The 15950-nt window shown below is 46.4% G+C and overlaps 1 protein-coding gene across 5 annotated transcripts in view; it reads right to left on the reverse strand.

Moving 5' to 3' along the window:
- Positions 1-15950, reverse strand: part of DENND2A (DENN domain containing 2A) — an 80785-nt gene that overhangs the window by 48886 nt on the left and 15949 nt on the right. For 3 of the 5 annotated variants that reach the window (XM_037514450.2, XM_037514481.2, XM_054692732.1), the window contains exons 2-3: positions 7974-8075; positions 3311-4468 (exon numbers count right to left, since the gene is read on the reverse strand). In XM_037514450.2, the coding sequence (XP_037370347.1) occupies positions 3311-4468; positions 7974-8047 (1232 nt within the window). In that variant the 5' untranslated portion in view covers positions 8048-8075. Of the gene's footprint in view, positions 1-3310; positions 4469-7973; positions 8076-9154; positions 9200-15950 lie in introns of those variants that run through there. The other 2 variants (XM_037514460.2, XM_037514471.2) reach the window with 2 other exon arrangements.

Consider the following 15950-nt stretch of genomic DNA (forward strand, 5'->3'; position numbering starts at 1 on the left):
CCTGATGCTGCTGGCAGTATCATTTACCACTGTCCTGAAAGTATTTTCCAGTGTGATTTGGTAAGCCAAAGAATTTGGAGGTATAAGCTAAAAAGGGAAAAAGTAAAGTGATAATTCTTTACAGATATTATGGTTGTGCACATAGAAACTTCAAGAGAACCAACTGATAAACTATTAGAAACAGTAAGACAGTTCTTTAAGGAGTCTTAAAAGGATAATATACAAGAATAAATTAAATACAAGGATCATATAATGAGAAAAAAAGGTCATATTAATAATTACAAAAGAATAAATTTAGCAAATATATAGAACTTGGATTAGAAGTTGGATTAGGGCCTCCCCGGTGGCACAGAGGTTGAGCGCTGGGTTGCGAAGCTGCCCGTGGCCTCTGCGGCACCGGTTCGATCCCCGGCTGCTCCCCGGCCACCAGAGGAGGGTCCCACATGGCGCGCAGACCTCTCCTGCCGCCCGCTGCTCCCCTCAGCAGTGTCCTTCAGTCCTTCTGCCTGCTCTGCTCCCCACTCTGGCTCTGGTGAATTCTCTCACCCTCCCGCGCTTCTGACTGTACCCAGTGCATGTATAAACAAACAAACAAACAAACAAATAAATAAATAATGCATGCCTCTTTAAAAAAAAAAAAAGAAGTTGGATTAACACATGTTAAATGTGTATAAAATTTTGTTAGTGACATATAGAGCATTTGGAAAAGTACATGAAAGAATAGTGAAGACATTTTTGAAAAAGGAAAATAATATGGAAATAAATAAGGGGTTTACAATTATTAAAAAGGAGCTCAGAAGGTCATTTTAAAAATGTGTATATGATAGTATATGTAAGATGTCCAAGAGAATAAAGTGACTGAGAATTAACTGTGATTATTAGCAACAATAAGAAATTTCTGTAACTCTATTAGATAGTAAAACATGAGGTTAAAAATAATTGAAATGGTTTGGAATTAGAAAGAAATAGATACTATAATTAATAAAACAGAATAGAGCAAGAAAATAAAATTATAGTTAACATTTATTGAGCATTTACAATATAGCTGCGCTCTTTTTGAACTTATGTATAACCTATATTTAAAATCATATTCACAAACCTATAAAGTGGTTACTATAATTACCACCATTTTGCAAATAAGCAGAATGAAACCAACGCCAATTCAGTAGCTTATCCAATGTCACATAGCTAGCAACAGAACTAGTAAGTGTTCTACTTCTAGAGTCTTCTCGAAAGCTACAGACTACTCATCATAGCATTATTTGTAAACTGGATGTAATTTAAGCATCCATTGGTAGAGGAATGCTAAATAAAATGTGGTTTATCCACATAATGTAGAGAAAGTGGCAGTTAAAAAAAGCAGAAAAAAAAGTAACATTGAAAGATCTCGATGTACTAAGTAAAAAACAGTATACATAGCACAATTGCCTATCTAGAAGGTTATAATTTATCTGCATATACAATTCTATAACATGCAACTTTCTCCCTAGAAGAGAATATAGGAAATGATGATTTTTTGCAGGCAAAGGAACACTACCTGACAGGCCATATTGACAGGATAGGATCTATATTTCTAGAAGACTCCTCTGGCTGCTAGGGAAAGAATACACTGGGGGTAGGGAGTGGGTTCAACACGGCTAAAGTGGTAGCAGTGGAAGAGATATAGTCAGATTCAAGATCATGTTTAAAACTAGAAACAAAGGGCTTAGGTGGAATCAGATGGTGGGGGGGGGGACAGTGAAAAGGACAGGAATCAGAGATAACCCCTAGGTTTCTGGTCTCAGCAAAATGAAGGGCAGCGCCATTTAATACGATGGTAATTCCTGAATATATAGGGAGGAAAGAGTTCGTGGTGACCTGGGTTGATAGTTTAGGTTTCAACATGTCAAGTTCAAACTATCAGATAACCAGATGGAGACCCAGGCAGGAGATGGTGATACAAACTTGAACCTGGGAGAGGGAGTTAGGACCAGACATACAGATTTGGGGTTCCGGAGTATGTAACTGAGATTTAGAGTCCCGGGACTGGAGCAGCTCATGTGGCGAGTGAATGGAGATGGAAAAGAACCTGCTCTGATCCCGGGACAGGGATGGACTGGGGAGGAGGCTGTTGTCTGCACATGGAGAGAGAGGAGAATGGAACCGAGGAGGAGCAAACAGGGAAGAGAACGACCAGGAAAGGAGGTGTCCTAGAAGCCAAGTGCAGACAGTGTTTCGAGATGGAGGGAGTCAACTTGTTCTTCAAATTCCAAGAGGTCAAGTAAGAAAAGGAGAGGGAACTGGCGATTGGATTTGGCAGGATGGAGGTGGTGGGTGGCCTTGGTCAAGGACAGTTCAAGGGCAGTTCCAGGATAAGGGGCAAAGTCGAGCCATAGTCAAGGAAAAGAAGAAATGATGACAATAAGTACAGACAAGCGTTTTGAGGAGTTTTGCTCTAAAACTGATTTCCAGACAAGTGAGTGTCAAACCAATTAGCACATGATAGGCGTGGACAAGAAATTAGATTTCAAGGCAGAAAATAAATTCCTTCCAAAGCACAGATTTTATTTCCAGGCACTCCCATGCTCTATTATCAAAGGTATGGTTTTGGTATTATAAAATAGGGTGTGCAGCTATGTAACTACACGCCTATACATTAAGAAGAAAACGGAGGCTTTGAAAAGTTAAGCGACTTGTTGAAAGTCACACAGACAGAGGGTGACAGGGCCCGGCAGCCCCAGGCAGTGTGCTTCAAGAGCCCATCCCAAGAAAAACACCGCAGGAAGAGGCAGGAAAGATTCCAAAAGCACCACCTGCTAGTCAGGGGAGGTGGCAGAAGGGGCCTCAATCAATTAGCACCATCAGGGCTTGCCAGTGTCAACACAAGTTTCCATGCAACTATGGGTTTCATCTGAATGACAAGCACTTATCACCTCCTAAAGGCAACTCTTAAAAAGCAAATACTCTTTTGAGGACAGGGCATCATCAGCTCTCAAATTTCCAGGTTTAATCAATAAGCCACCTTGGGCCTCCCTGGTGGTGCAAGGGGTTGAGCACAGCACTGTGAAACTATCTGCAGCTTCTGCAGCATGAGTTTGATTCCCGGCCGGCCAGGGAGCTACCCACATGGCACAGCAGACCTCTCCTGACTCGCCCGCTGCTCCCCTCGGCAGTGTATTTCAGTGGATCTGCCTGTTCTGCTCCCCACTCTGTCTCTGGTGAGTCCTCTCACCCCCCGCACCTCTGGTCTGTACCCCAGCTCTCAGCTTGATAAATCCGAGACGGGGAGGACAGCCGGCTGCCGGGCAGCGTGCAGCCACGGGTCACTTACCTGTGGTCGGCACTGGGCTTGGGCCTCCCGTTCCACAGTCTTCTGTTCACAGATGAGGGGGGCGGAGATGAGGGCAGGGGCGGGGGTGGCAAGGAGGGCAGAGGAGGCAGGTTCCGTTTCTCTTTCCTGAACCTCATGCCTGGGTTCCCATCCTTGTCCCCTTCTCCATCGTGTTTGAACGTTCTCCGGGGTTTGGGCAGGGGGTTGATGAAGGGTTTTGGGGGATTGCCCTCCGAGCCCCGGCACACGCCATCCGGGCCCTGGTCGCTGGGCCTCCAGCACCAGCCTTTCCTCTCCTCCACAGCCTCCTGGGCGGGCGCCCTGGCCTCCAGGTCCCAGGGGTGGCTCCTGAATTCTGAGCCGCTCCCGGCCCCACGGGTCTCAAAAAGGGAGGGCCCCTCCTCTGTCTTGTCCGGCAGGCAGTGTGGGGAGTAACAGGTCCCCGGTAACTGGGGATCCAGCCCTGCCGAGCCGTCCTTCAGCGCCTGCTCCAGTTTCTTGACCTGCTTCTGCACGGAAAGGCTGTCGTGCTGAAGGCGCTGTTTGCCGAGCCTGGGGCACCCGGCCATGCTTGAAGCCAGCTCCCTGTCTGGCTGGCTGAGATCCTGCCTCCGCTCCGCATCCTGGCCCCCAACTCTCAGCACCCCTTTGTTCCTCTCCTTCTCCGGGCTCTCTGTTTCTGGCCTGCTTCCATTCTGCGCCTCTGCGACCCGAGTCCTCCCCCCGTCGCTCCTCCTTCTCTCCATCACACAGGCCGGCAGGTAGGCCTCTGGCCCGTCCACTTTCCTGCCAGCCGCAGGAGCCGGCCACTCCTTTTTCCCTTCCCATTCCGATATCTTGTCCTTTATGCTGAGGGACTTGTGCCGGGCCCCACCTCGTGCAGGCGGGCAGGGGTTTGGAAGACCCCCGAGCTGCTTCCTCCCAGCCCTGCTGGCTTCTTTTGCACTGAGCTCTGAAGCTGGGTCGCTGATGATCATGTTTGAGCTGAACATGTTCTTCGAGAAACAGTCCACTCTCGGCTCCAGCATCAGGCTGTGGAGGCTTTCTATGGGGCTTCTTCTGGAGGGTGAGTCCTGATCAGCCTCTCGGAAAGGAATGGAGGATTTAAATGGCTGCCTTCGAGGGTCTTCTCCAGCCCCTGTACCTTTCACCTTGACCCTGAACAAGAAAGACAAACACTGAGTGAGGGCGTCTTGGCTACTGCCCTTGGCTGGTCATACAAACTTGCTAGAACAAGATACAAATGCCATATGCCTGTTGCAAACCACAAACAGGGAAACCACCGTTTGAAAGAAATCACTTTATGTTCTCCTTGGGGGACAGCATGGTGGAATGAAAGGACCTACTGGACATTTGGAGTCCAATCTGACTTGGGTTTAAATCCTAATTCTACTATTGGTCAGATGTGTGACATTGGGCAAGTTGCTTAACTTCTCGAAATCTGTTTCCTCACCTGTGAAATGGGAATAGTAATAACAACACATATCTGACAGGTGGCTGTAAACATCTGCAGGGGCAGCCCACACAAAGCATCTAGCAAGTCACGAGTGTGGCACAGACGGTGGTTTTCACCACTATTAGATTTTTCTCTGATGAACACAGGAGGGATTTCATGAGATTAAAAAAATTAGAGTCTAAGTTTCCTCTGCTTCTTTTGTCCACAGATGGGTCCTTGTAATGACTATTTAAAAATTACAACTGGGGCCTCTCTGGTGGCCTATGGGTTAAAATCTCAGCGCTATCACCGCCAAGGCCTGAGTTCAATCCCCGGCCAAGGAGCTGACCCACATGGCGCAGCAGACCTCTTCTGTCTCACCTGCTGCTCCCCTCAGCGGCGTATTTCAGTAGATCTGCTTGTTCTGCTCCCCACTCTGCCTCTGGTGACCCTCTCACCCACCACACCTCTGGCTTATACCCCAGTTCTTCTATGCATAAATAAATCAATATTTTAAAAAAATTACAACTGCATCATAAGTCATGAAATTTTTGCTAATTCTGACCTCGATTCATTGTCTTCATTTGAGTGTCATGACTGGCTGCATTCAGGCTGCACCTCCTCCAGGATGGGAGCCCCACTAAACTGGCCTCTCCATGAGGATAAGGGGTTGTTTCATGGGATTTGGCTGAAACTTAGCACCCAGAGCAATGCCTGGCAGAGTAGGTGGTCAGTAAATATTTGTTACGTGAATGACAGGCAGATTCAGAGTTCATGCGTAGCCTAGAACTGCACTGTTCAATAGAACAGCCACTAACCATGTGACTACTGGCTTGTCGGAAAAGTCATGATGTATTTTCCCATGTGTTCAAGCAAAAATGCATCATGATTATGCCCACAACCCAATATTTATCCATAAATCAAATTTATGGAGCTTCAGTCCCTCACTTGCACTGGCTGCATGTCACAATCATAGGAGCCGCATGTGGCTAAGGGTGGCCACCTTGGACGGAGCAGAGTAATATTCCCATCATTGCCGAAAGTTCTGGCCTAAAACATACATGGAGAGATATATGCCTCCGAATGTGATTTCAGGAGATCAGTGATGTTAAAAATTATTCTGAAAGGAAAAAGAGGTTTTAGCCAGTCTAAGCAGAATGGGGGCAGGTGTGTGTTTGGAAATGCAATGTGGAGGCCATAACTTCACACGGTGACCTTGGATGTGCCAAAATGTGCAAACACACACAGACCAACTTCGACAGGCACATTTTCTGAATATACAGACCTGACTGTATAGGAATTCTGAAACCCCAATTAAGGATCACGGTGAGGGATGAATAATTAGCAATTTCACACATCCTGTTACTACTTTGCTTTCAATTCCAAAGACTAACAGTTGTTTATGTAAAGACTTCTCCCTAGATTGGGACATTAGCACGTAAATTGTGTTGCTGTTATTGGTTGCAGAGCATAAATTAGAAACGTGTGAAAATGCAAACACATTTTCATGTTAAATATGGCCACCAGGGCTGAATTCCTTATTTAAATAAACAATTAGCATTCATAACAGAGTGCCTCCAAAAGAAAAACACAAGTTTTAATTGTCCTGTCCCCCTGGGGACACAAGCATGGATTCAGAGTGTAGTTGGAATCATGGTGCTAAAAGCAAGACAGAGACAGGACAGACACACAGCAACACAGCCCAGGTCAGTGCATGCTGAGTGGCAACTGATGCTATAATGTGTAATTCCTGGCAGCATGATGATATAATGTACTGATACCATAATATATAATAATGGCAAGTCCCTCATACCATCTGTGCTGTTTTCACAGTGGGTAAATACAAGGGTTTAGAGTCAGCAGGGTGTGGGTTAGAATCTTGGTTCCATTTTTTTCATCTGAAGAACTCTCTCTTCTCTACACTGAAATTTTGTAAATGCAAAGGTCAAATTCATCTTGTTTGCTGTGCTCAGCACAGAGTAGCTAGTCGACAAATATGTATTAGAGGGTGGGTGACATTCAGCCAGATATCCAGGGCCACGGGCTTTCCCTTCTAGAACCGTGGCCCAGTTTGTCCGTTACCTTGTGGAGAAGGCCCGGCTCTGGTGAGTGCCGCTGTGGCTTACTTAAAGCCTCTATTGGCCACATTTTGGCACCACACTCTGGCACTCTGCCAAGGTTGAGCTGGTTCCTCCAACCCCTGCTGAGATCCCTACAGCTTTTCAGAGCTTGACAAAAACAGCCATTGCACCTAAAGTGGTGGCTGCAAACTGCTCCCAGTTAAGGAAGCTCTGCTGTGGTTCAGTGCCCACTGAGGTGTGGACGTGGTTCTCTGTCAGCAAGATCACAGGCAAGTGTGGCCTCATTGGCTAGCGTGGCCTTGTTGGCTACCATGCTTGAAGACCAGCCTTTAACATCTGGTGATATCTGGCTTGTTATCTGCGTGTTCTTGGACCATGTGTCATCAGCCTGGTATTTGAATAAATTAATATGTCAAAATAAAAAAAATAAGAAATACGTATTAAGTGAATGAATGAGTTAACAGATGTCATATGCCCAGAGTGTGCATACATTATAAGTCTTCATATTAATAAATGTAACTAGTGAGCTTGTAATGATCGAAGTTCTTGGCTAAGATCTCAAACATCTGGAGTGCGTTCACAATCACTGTGGCCACATCTAAAAAGCTGAAGAGGGAAAAAGACCCCAAAGACCACAATGGATTGACAAAGTTTAGGCTAGAGAGGCACGATGGTGAAACCTCTGTCACCTGGCAGAGTGCTCCCAAGTTTCTCTAGTTCCTGTCTGCAGGGTTCTATGGCCCTCAAGGGGCTCTGGCGCCCACTCAGAGCTGCGAGGGTTCAGTGATCGCCTGCTCCGTGGCAGAGCATGAGAGAATGTTCTGGGGGGAACACGTCCTGCTAACAGGAGAGGGGTCAAGCCAGCCGTGTGGACAGCGATCGCTGCAGCGATTTAGGACACCAGATAGTTAAAACACCCATGGGTCCCAGTAGGCAGAAAGAAGACCCCGGACTGGGACGCATAAAGAGACACTAGCGAGACGAGACCACTTGGTATCAGGTTCTCAACCAAGAGCAGCAGTGTGAGATGATTTACAGGAGGTTTAGCAGAGGCCCCCTTCATTCAGGGAGGGAGGGCCAGGAGGAGGGGAAGGCAGGAGATGAAGACTGCGGGCCAGCTCCACACTCTGGGGGAGAAGCTTCTTACTTGTCAGCCAAGTTATAGCTCAGGTTTGCAGTCTGGCTGTGGCTGCCCTGGGCCGGCCTGCACACTGTCATCATGTCAGCACCGTGAGGAGCTCCGAGTAGCCTGGGGGAACAGGGAGGCACGCTGTGAGCCACAACAGCAAATCTGGGGCCCACACCCCAAACTACTTATCCCCAAGAGAGTCCTCCTGGGAGAGTGTGTGCGCGTGTGTGCGTGTGCGTGTGTGTGAAAGAGAGAGATTGAGAGAGAGAGAGCGAGAGAGAGAAAGAGAGAATGTACCATTTAGAACCTGACCCAGGAAGGAGGGATGGGGGAGATGGGGTGACATAAGGGCAAAGAATCTTAAGGTCCACCCAGACACAGACTCCATGCCAAGCTCTTCCCGTGTGTGTGTGTGTGTGTGTGTGCGTGTGGTGTGTAGACCTTTTAGATAAAATCACAATTTTTAAGAAAGCATATAATCTTCAAAAGCAAAACATAAATACCAGCACAACCTGGCAGTTTTTCTGGCTCTCTGAGAACCTGTGACGAGCTAATAGACTCCACGGAAGAACTGTTACTTTATTTGAAACAAGAAATAAGCCACCTGCCCAGAGGGCATACCACGCGCTGCTGGCCATGAGGGCCGAGTTAACCCACAGGGCCGGACAGGACAGCCACTCCCGCTGCTCCGGACCCAGGCTGAGGAAACGCTGCTGGGTGAGCCGTCTGGCCTAAGGAAACCTGCAGGTGTTCCTGGCAAACCCAGGAATCCCACGGAGCACCTCAAGTCTGAAAGTTGGACAAGAGGCCTGGGCGCTACCAAGCAGCAGTCCAGTACAGAAGCCACAGCAGTTCTATCCCTGCCTGTGCTCGACATCGAAGGAACTGAAGCAACCAAGGTACGTTATCTCGTTAGCAGGTCCCCACAGAACTCTGTCTCAGCACGAGGACAGCTGGCCTTTGCTCAGGTGGACGTGGCCAGGAAGACCCATCAGGAATGCCAGCAGGGCGAGCCCAGCATTCTAGGATAAAGCGGAGGACACGACTGGTCCCTCCTGACAGAGAGAGAACTCCCTGCCTGGACGCGCAATGAGAACTGAAATGGTGGAGGTTCACATTCTTGTTTCCTTTCCACTGCACCTTCAGAAAATTCCTCCCCCCTCTTCAAGATTCCCGGCCCCTCTTCCAGGACGGTTTACCTGCCAGATGACAGGGTAGCTGCCCAAGGCCCTGACCAGGGTATCTCCTCCCCTCAACAAATCAAGGGGCTGGGCTTCTAACATCCACGTAACTCTTGGAATGAGCAGAGGGAGGCTAGAGGGAGAGAGACAAAAGGGAAGGGAGAGTTGACACGGGTAACAAATTTAAAAAAGGGGGATTAGGGAACAGTGGCCCGAAAAACAAGAAAAAGAAAGAGGCCTGAGCAACTGTGTGTTGGGGAGAGGGATGGAGCTCAGGGCCGTCCATGGACTCAGCTGTGCTTCCCCAATGATGGGGTACCCTACAATTTGGGGTCTGTCAGCACTGAAAGAAAATCCTTTTTTTTTTTTTTTGGATATTTATTTATTTATTTATTTATTTATTTATTTATACAAGCACTGGGTACAGTCAGAAGCGTGGGAGGGTGAGAGAATCCACCAGAGCCAGAGCAGGGAACAGAAAAGGCAGAGTGACGAAATACAGGCACGGCAGGAAAGGTCTGCACGCCATGTGGGACCCTCGCCGGCGGCCGGGGATCGAACCAGCACTGCAAAGAGGCCGCGGGCAGATTCGCAGCCCAGCGCTCAACGGCAGCGTCACTAGGGGAGGCCCTGAGAGAAAATCCTTTAAAGAAGCCAGGTCCCAGGGCTCTCCCTTTGCTTATGGAGGAGGCCCCAAAAGGCCTTTCAGGGACAGGAAGAAACTGGATGCCGCTCACATTGCTCTGCAAAGCTGTGAGCTTCTGGAGCCTCTCCACTTGGCTGGGTTCACAGACAGTGCTCTTCTGTGCTGCTTCTGGCAGAGGCCCCATCAGACACGAAGGACCATGGCCACGCCCTGCACGTCGCCCCCCTCAAGTCGGCACTGTGCCTCCACAGGCCAAGCCCTCAGCAGCGCAGACTTGCTCCCTGTGAGCAGCTCCTCCTACCCACTCTCTTCCTGTCAGGCTGGCATCATCTTTCACTGGCACTATGACTAGAGGCCAGGCCTGTGCAGGATGCTCTGGAGACTTCACGGTGAGTAAGACATGGCCTCTGCCCTCAGGGACAGCACCAAGCCCCAGAACCCGCTCTCTCCCAAGGAAACTGTTACCTTTTACTTCCCAGGAAGCCAGAACTTTAACAAAAGGGACAAAGCCCACTGTGTCTAATGCAGACATGTAGTATCTTCCTTGTATGGACTTGGAAGATGGCAGGCAGCATCTAAGTAACAAGGTACATAAGTGAACTCATTTCCCCTCAGGTACTAATGATTTCCAGAATGAAATCCACGTCTTGGGAGAAACGGGGGGTGCCATGTTTCAGATTCAAGGGAGCCTCCAGGGCTGGAACTGTGGGGGCAGTGAGGTCTGAACTCACAGAGGAATAGAAAATGCTGTGCCCGTGAAATTCTGGCCCTACCTTTTCTTGTCTCTGATGCTTAAGAGTCATTAATCAGGTGGCAGGTCCAGACTGACCTGCTAGTTGGGAGGGAGTTCTCTGTGATTAAACCACCACAATGAACTTGACTGTCACTTGAGAGGTCTGGGCCTACAAGATGGTGCTGCGTCTGAGTGTGGCCCACTTGGAACCTGTTTCGGTGAGCTTGGGGACATTTTCAGACATACAGATTCCCGGCATCATTCTGATGTACCAACACTGACTGGGGGCAGCCTGGAGCCTACATTTAAACATGTAAATCAAAGGCCTCATATGATTTTTATACAACTCAAGGTCCTTTATTTCTTCCTGGGTAATTTGGCCTTGTGATCCAAACAGACTGGTTTCCAGGAGAAATAATGCATGCATGACTGGTAAAAACACATTTTCCCACTCAACTGCTTCCCATAAAAATAGAAGTACCATTCCCCAGATGGGTTTAATTAGTACTAATAATTTTAACTACAATTAAAATGTTATTCAAAGAGAGAGAGGGAGGGAATAAAAAAAAATGTTATTCAAAATTTGAAGCTGGCTGATGGGTACATGAAAGTTCATTTTTTTGTATATTTGAATATTTCCATACATTAAAAAAAAACTCTTATAAATTGAAGAGAAGTATTTTATTTATTTATTTTTTAAAGATTTATTTATTTATTTAGGGCCTCCCCGGTGGCGCAGCGGTTGAGCGCGGGGTTGCGAAGCTGCCCGCAGCCTCTGCAACACCGGTTCGATCCCCGGCTGCTCCCCGACCACCGGAGGAGGGTCCCGCATAGCGTGCAGACCTCTTCTACAGCCCGCTGCTCCCCTCAGCAGTGTACTTCGGTCCTTCTGCCTGCTCTGCTCCCCGCTCTGGCTCTGGTGAATTCTCTCACCAGAGAGAGGCAGGAGAGGTCTGCGTGCCATGTGGGACCCTCACCGGGTGGCCAGGGAGCAGCCGGGGATCGAACCGGCTCTGCAGAGGCTGCGGGCAGCTTCGCAACCCAGCGCTCAACCGCTGCGCCACCAAGGAGGCCCTGAAGAGAAGTATTTTAAATGCCAATACCCATAGTCCATCATTCTGCTTCTATAACAAAATTAAATTTTAAATGTTTTTTATTGTGTTGCAAATGAAGCAACAAGCTGTTAGGTGTCAATGATTCTAAAAATTCTTAGTTTTATCAGCTTACAGAAAGCAGGAGACAAAATTGAGAAGTAACCATAAAAATCACAGCAGAACAAAAATAGTCATTCTCTCAACTGAGAATTCTTATGAGCAAGTATTTTCAGACAGGAAGTATGTTGAGACGGAAAACACACACAAGCACAGTCACACAATACAACTCCTATTGTGTCTGCTTAGGGAAGCTCCTTCCTGAGCTTCATTTCCATCATCCCTTCAGCAAACAAAACATTAATTAATATTGGTCTCTCTTATTAACATGGGGTTCTTTACATTTCAAAAATGTTTGGAGTATTTTCAAAAAGGAAACCAATCTTTTAACAATGGGGAGAAGTTGGTGAGGAACAAGAGAAACATGCGTGTCTATACCTCAGCTACACTGCTGCCTCAGATCTAGAACCAAGGACCATACTTGGCAAAACTGCAATCTGCACTCTTGCCCCAAATGCTTAAATCATGTCTGCACCAAACGCTTACTGCAACTAGACACCAGGCCCTTAGAGCACCACGTGAGGGAGAGACAGTAGCAATACAAGGTAATGGCCTTTCTGCGAGCAACCAAAGTCTTCCTATGGTAGGAGTTCTGCTTTTGAGCCCAGATTTCCCCCTCCAATGAGAGTGTTGAAGAAAAGTGCACACATACCATTTTCTTATGTGTGCCTCATCAGCGGATGAATAGACAAACCAAATGTGATCTATCTATACAATAGAATATTATTCAGCCATATAAAGGACAAAGGACTGATATGTGAAAATAATTATATGAAGTGAAAGAAACCAGTGACAAAGGCCAACACATTGTCTGATTCCATTGACATGAAATGTCTAGAATCGGCAAATCCATAGACAGACATAGATTACTGGTTTCCAGGGGCTTGGAGATGGGGAGGGAATGCTGGCAGTGACCACTAATAGATGTGGGTTTTTCAGGGGGTGGGGTGAGTAATGAAAATATTCTAATTAGATTGTGATGATGTCTGCAAAAAAAATGGCTAAAATAATAAAAAAAATTTGAATTGTACACTTTAAAAGGGTGAATTCTATGCTATATGAATTACGTCTCAATAAAGCCGGTATTAAAAAAATAAAAAGCATCAGCAGGGACAACTGCTACAAGTGAGGAGTCCTGGCCCCAGTCAGAATGACTCAGACTGCCTTAGGGGCCTAGGAACCTGCATTTACACCTTCCCCAGGGAGTCCCTGGGCATAGGTGGACCCGTGGAGTCTATTTTCCTGTTATTTACGTGTGCAGCACACCTGATTACGTGTGCTGTCCATCAGCAATACCATCCTCTGTCCTCTCCTTTGCAAGGCTGTCTTTATCGCTGGTGTGTGTTTACCCTATCTCAGAGCATCTCGGAAAGGGGACGGCGGTGTCACCAGCACACACACAGTTAGTTGTTCCTTTCCCTTGAAATGCTTTAGGACACGGCCTCGCAGATCCTTGATCCTCAGGACCAAGAGCACACGCTGAGTAACCATGAGTCTTTCCATGGGTAGGAACACCCAGTTTCTGACCATGGTATTTTCCTTTAACAACGTGACCAGTGTTTGCCAGACCTACACCTGTCAGTGTGCCTGACAAACGCAGCCCCCGGGAATTTGAGGCCAGCACATTGCAAGACTGGCCCTCCTGACTTGCTGGTGCTCCCCAGGCCAGCAGCAGCAAAAGACTTTGATTGTTCTCACTTTCATAAGCCCAGGAAAGATTATTTCACATCTGCAGAACATTCTTACATATAGTAATGTAGTTGGACACCTTCATAGGATGGAAACACATTTTTCATTTGACAGTATTTGCAAATCATGCTTTTTCCCTCACTCCCTTGCAATGTGGAAATACTTCCATATGTTGCCTTGGTTCTCCATTTTGTGGAGGGTAAAAAGAAAAAGGACCGTTTAAGGTGATCATAGTGCCTGGTGACTCCCAGGGGGCCTTTGTCCATATCATCTGTACATTAGCGCACGCACAAGCCTCCTCTCTCCCACCACTTTTCGGACACTATTATTGATAATGTTTTTTTTTAAAGATTTATTCATGCATGCAAGAGCTGGGGTGCAGGCCAGAGGTGCGGGGGTGGGGTGAGAGGATTCACCAGAGACAGAGTGGGGAGCAGAACAGGCAGACTGACTGAAAACACTGCTGAGGGGAGCAGCGGGCAAGTCAGGAGAGGTCTGCTGTGCCATGTGGGTATCTCCCTGGCCGGTCGGGGATCGAACTCATGCTGCAGTGGCTGTGATAGCTTCATAGTGCTGTGCTTAACCCCTTGCGCCACCAGGGAGGCCCAATAAATAAATCTTTAAAAAAAAATCAGAATTCAAGCAAATGTACTTTCTTATAAGTACAAAAGTGCATTCCCTTTTGTTACTTTGTGTATTACAAGTCACCAAACTGGGAGGAGTCAGATCCTAAGTTCTTTTAACTCCCAAATATGTAAACTAGCTCTTCCGCTCTCTGTTCTTGGCAAGGCCAGAAGCTACTGGCTATTTCTGACCTCTACAGACATCAATGTCAGTGCGCCTACCCTCTTTCTGATGTGGAAATGGAGACTCAGGGGTCAAGTCACTAGGTCAAGTTCACACAATGTATAAGCGATAGAGCTGGGAAGGGTCTGTTTAGAATCCTCACTACAGGGTCACGGTGGCTCACGTTATATATGTAGTCAGGACCAGAGCTAGACTTTGGCTCATTATTTTGGTGTCTGTCATGTTTTGCTCTTCAAGAAAAGCAAGTGTTTTATACTTTTTTTTTTACACTATCCGAATGTCATCAACACCGGAAAGAAAAGGAGATAGAAGACTCCTTGTGTCTCTCTTTTGATGGTTCTGTGATTATATATTTCTATGCTTTGGGCATCTATCCTAAGAAATAATTCTAATTATGGAAAAATGTATGAATAAATGTTCACAATGTTATTACTTATAACACTGAAAAACTAAAAATAACTCAAATGTCAAGCAATATAATGATATTGTAAAGTATGATACAGCTGTTCAATGGAATATTATAAACAAAGTAAATTATGTTTAAGAAGGCTACAGTTTTATAGAGACAGAAAGTGGGTTAGTGTTTGCCTTTGTGGGAGAACGTGGGCATGAAGAATGGAAGCAAAGGTTTCTTTCCGGGGTAAGGAAAATGTTTTAAACTTGATTGTGGTGATGGTCACATAACTCTGAACGTACTAAAAAACCATGAAAGTTCACAGGTCATGTAGGTGAATTAAACTGGATATAAGTTACATCTCAAAAAAGCTGGCATTTTTTAAATGTCAAGTTTAAAAAAAAACGTATTAAATAGAAAAAATGCCCAGGTTGTAATGTTAGCCCAACAAAACAAGATCCAAAAGGTTGTGTCCAAATAAATAAATTAATGTATAAAAGGGGGGTCTATTACTATTCAAACTCGTACATGTAAGAACATGACTGGACAGAACTATAACGAAGGATTAACAGTAATTGTGGTTGGGTAAAAAACAGTGATTCTTCCCATTCTCTCTACCTGTATTTATTTTCAACAACAACAACAACAACAAAAACCAGATTTTCAACTTTCCAAAATGCACCTGAGTCACTATTGCTATTACAAATAGCAGGGGAGACTAACCCCCACTGGAATTTGCGGGTGTGTGGCCTGCCCTGCAGCGCCCCCAACAGGCCCCACGTGCCTCTCAGCTCACCTGAGCTCAGGACACATGGCTCATTTTTTGTTTTGCTTTGTGGCTCCTGAGCGGAAGGGTAAGTGATGTTTTATTCTCTTTATCTCCTCTCCCTTAGTAACCACCAAGACTTGGATCCTGGCCTCCAGAAACCACTCCCAGTACAGATGTTTCAATGGGTCCAAAGAGAGATCATCGAGGGCCCTATGGCTAACCAGGAAATAACCATAATTCTTTCTTCCAACTAAGAGCTGTACCTCCTCCCACAGGGAACTGGGGGAAGCCTGGGAGAAATGGAAAAATCAATAGATTTATTTATCCCTTGGGAGTTTTCATTCTTGCAGAGGAAGTAAGATGCACGTGACAATACTGCATTACTTACACACCTGAGAGTTGCTGAGAGAGTAGATCTTAAATGTTTTCAACACACACAAACACACACATACACACAGAGTTAACTGTGAGGTGATGGATGTGTTAACTAACCCCACTGAGGTGATTCTGCATTATTACGTGTAATAAATCATCACATCATGCACCTCATAAGCAGACAATGTGA

Source organism: Talpa occidentalis, unplaced genomic scaffold, assembly GCF_014898055.3.
Source record: "Talpa occidentalis isolate TD23 unplaced genomic scaffold, MPIMG_talOcc4v2.1, whole genome shotgun sequence".
In the NCBI taxonomy this organism is placed as follows: domain Eukaryota; kingdom Metazoa; phylum Chordata; class Mammalia; order Eulipotyphla; family Talpidae; genus Talpa; species Talpa occidentalis.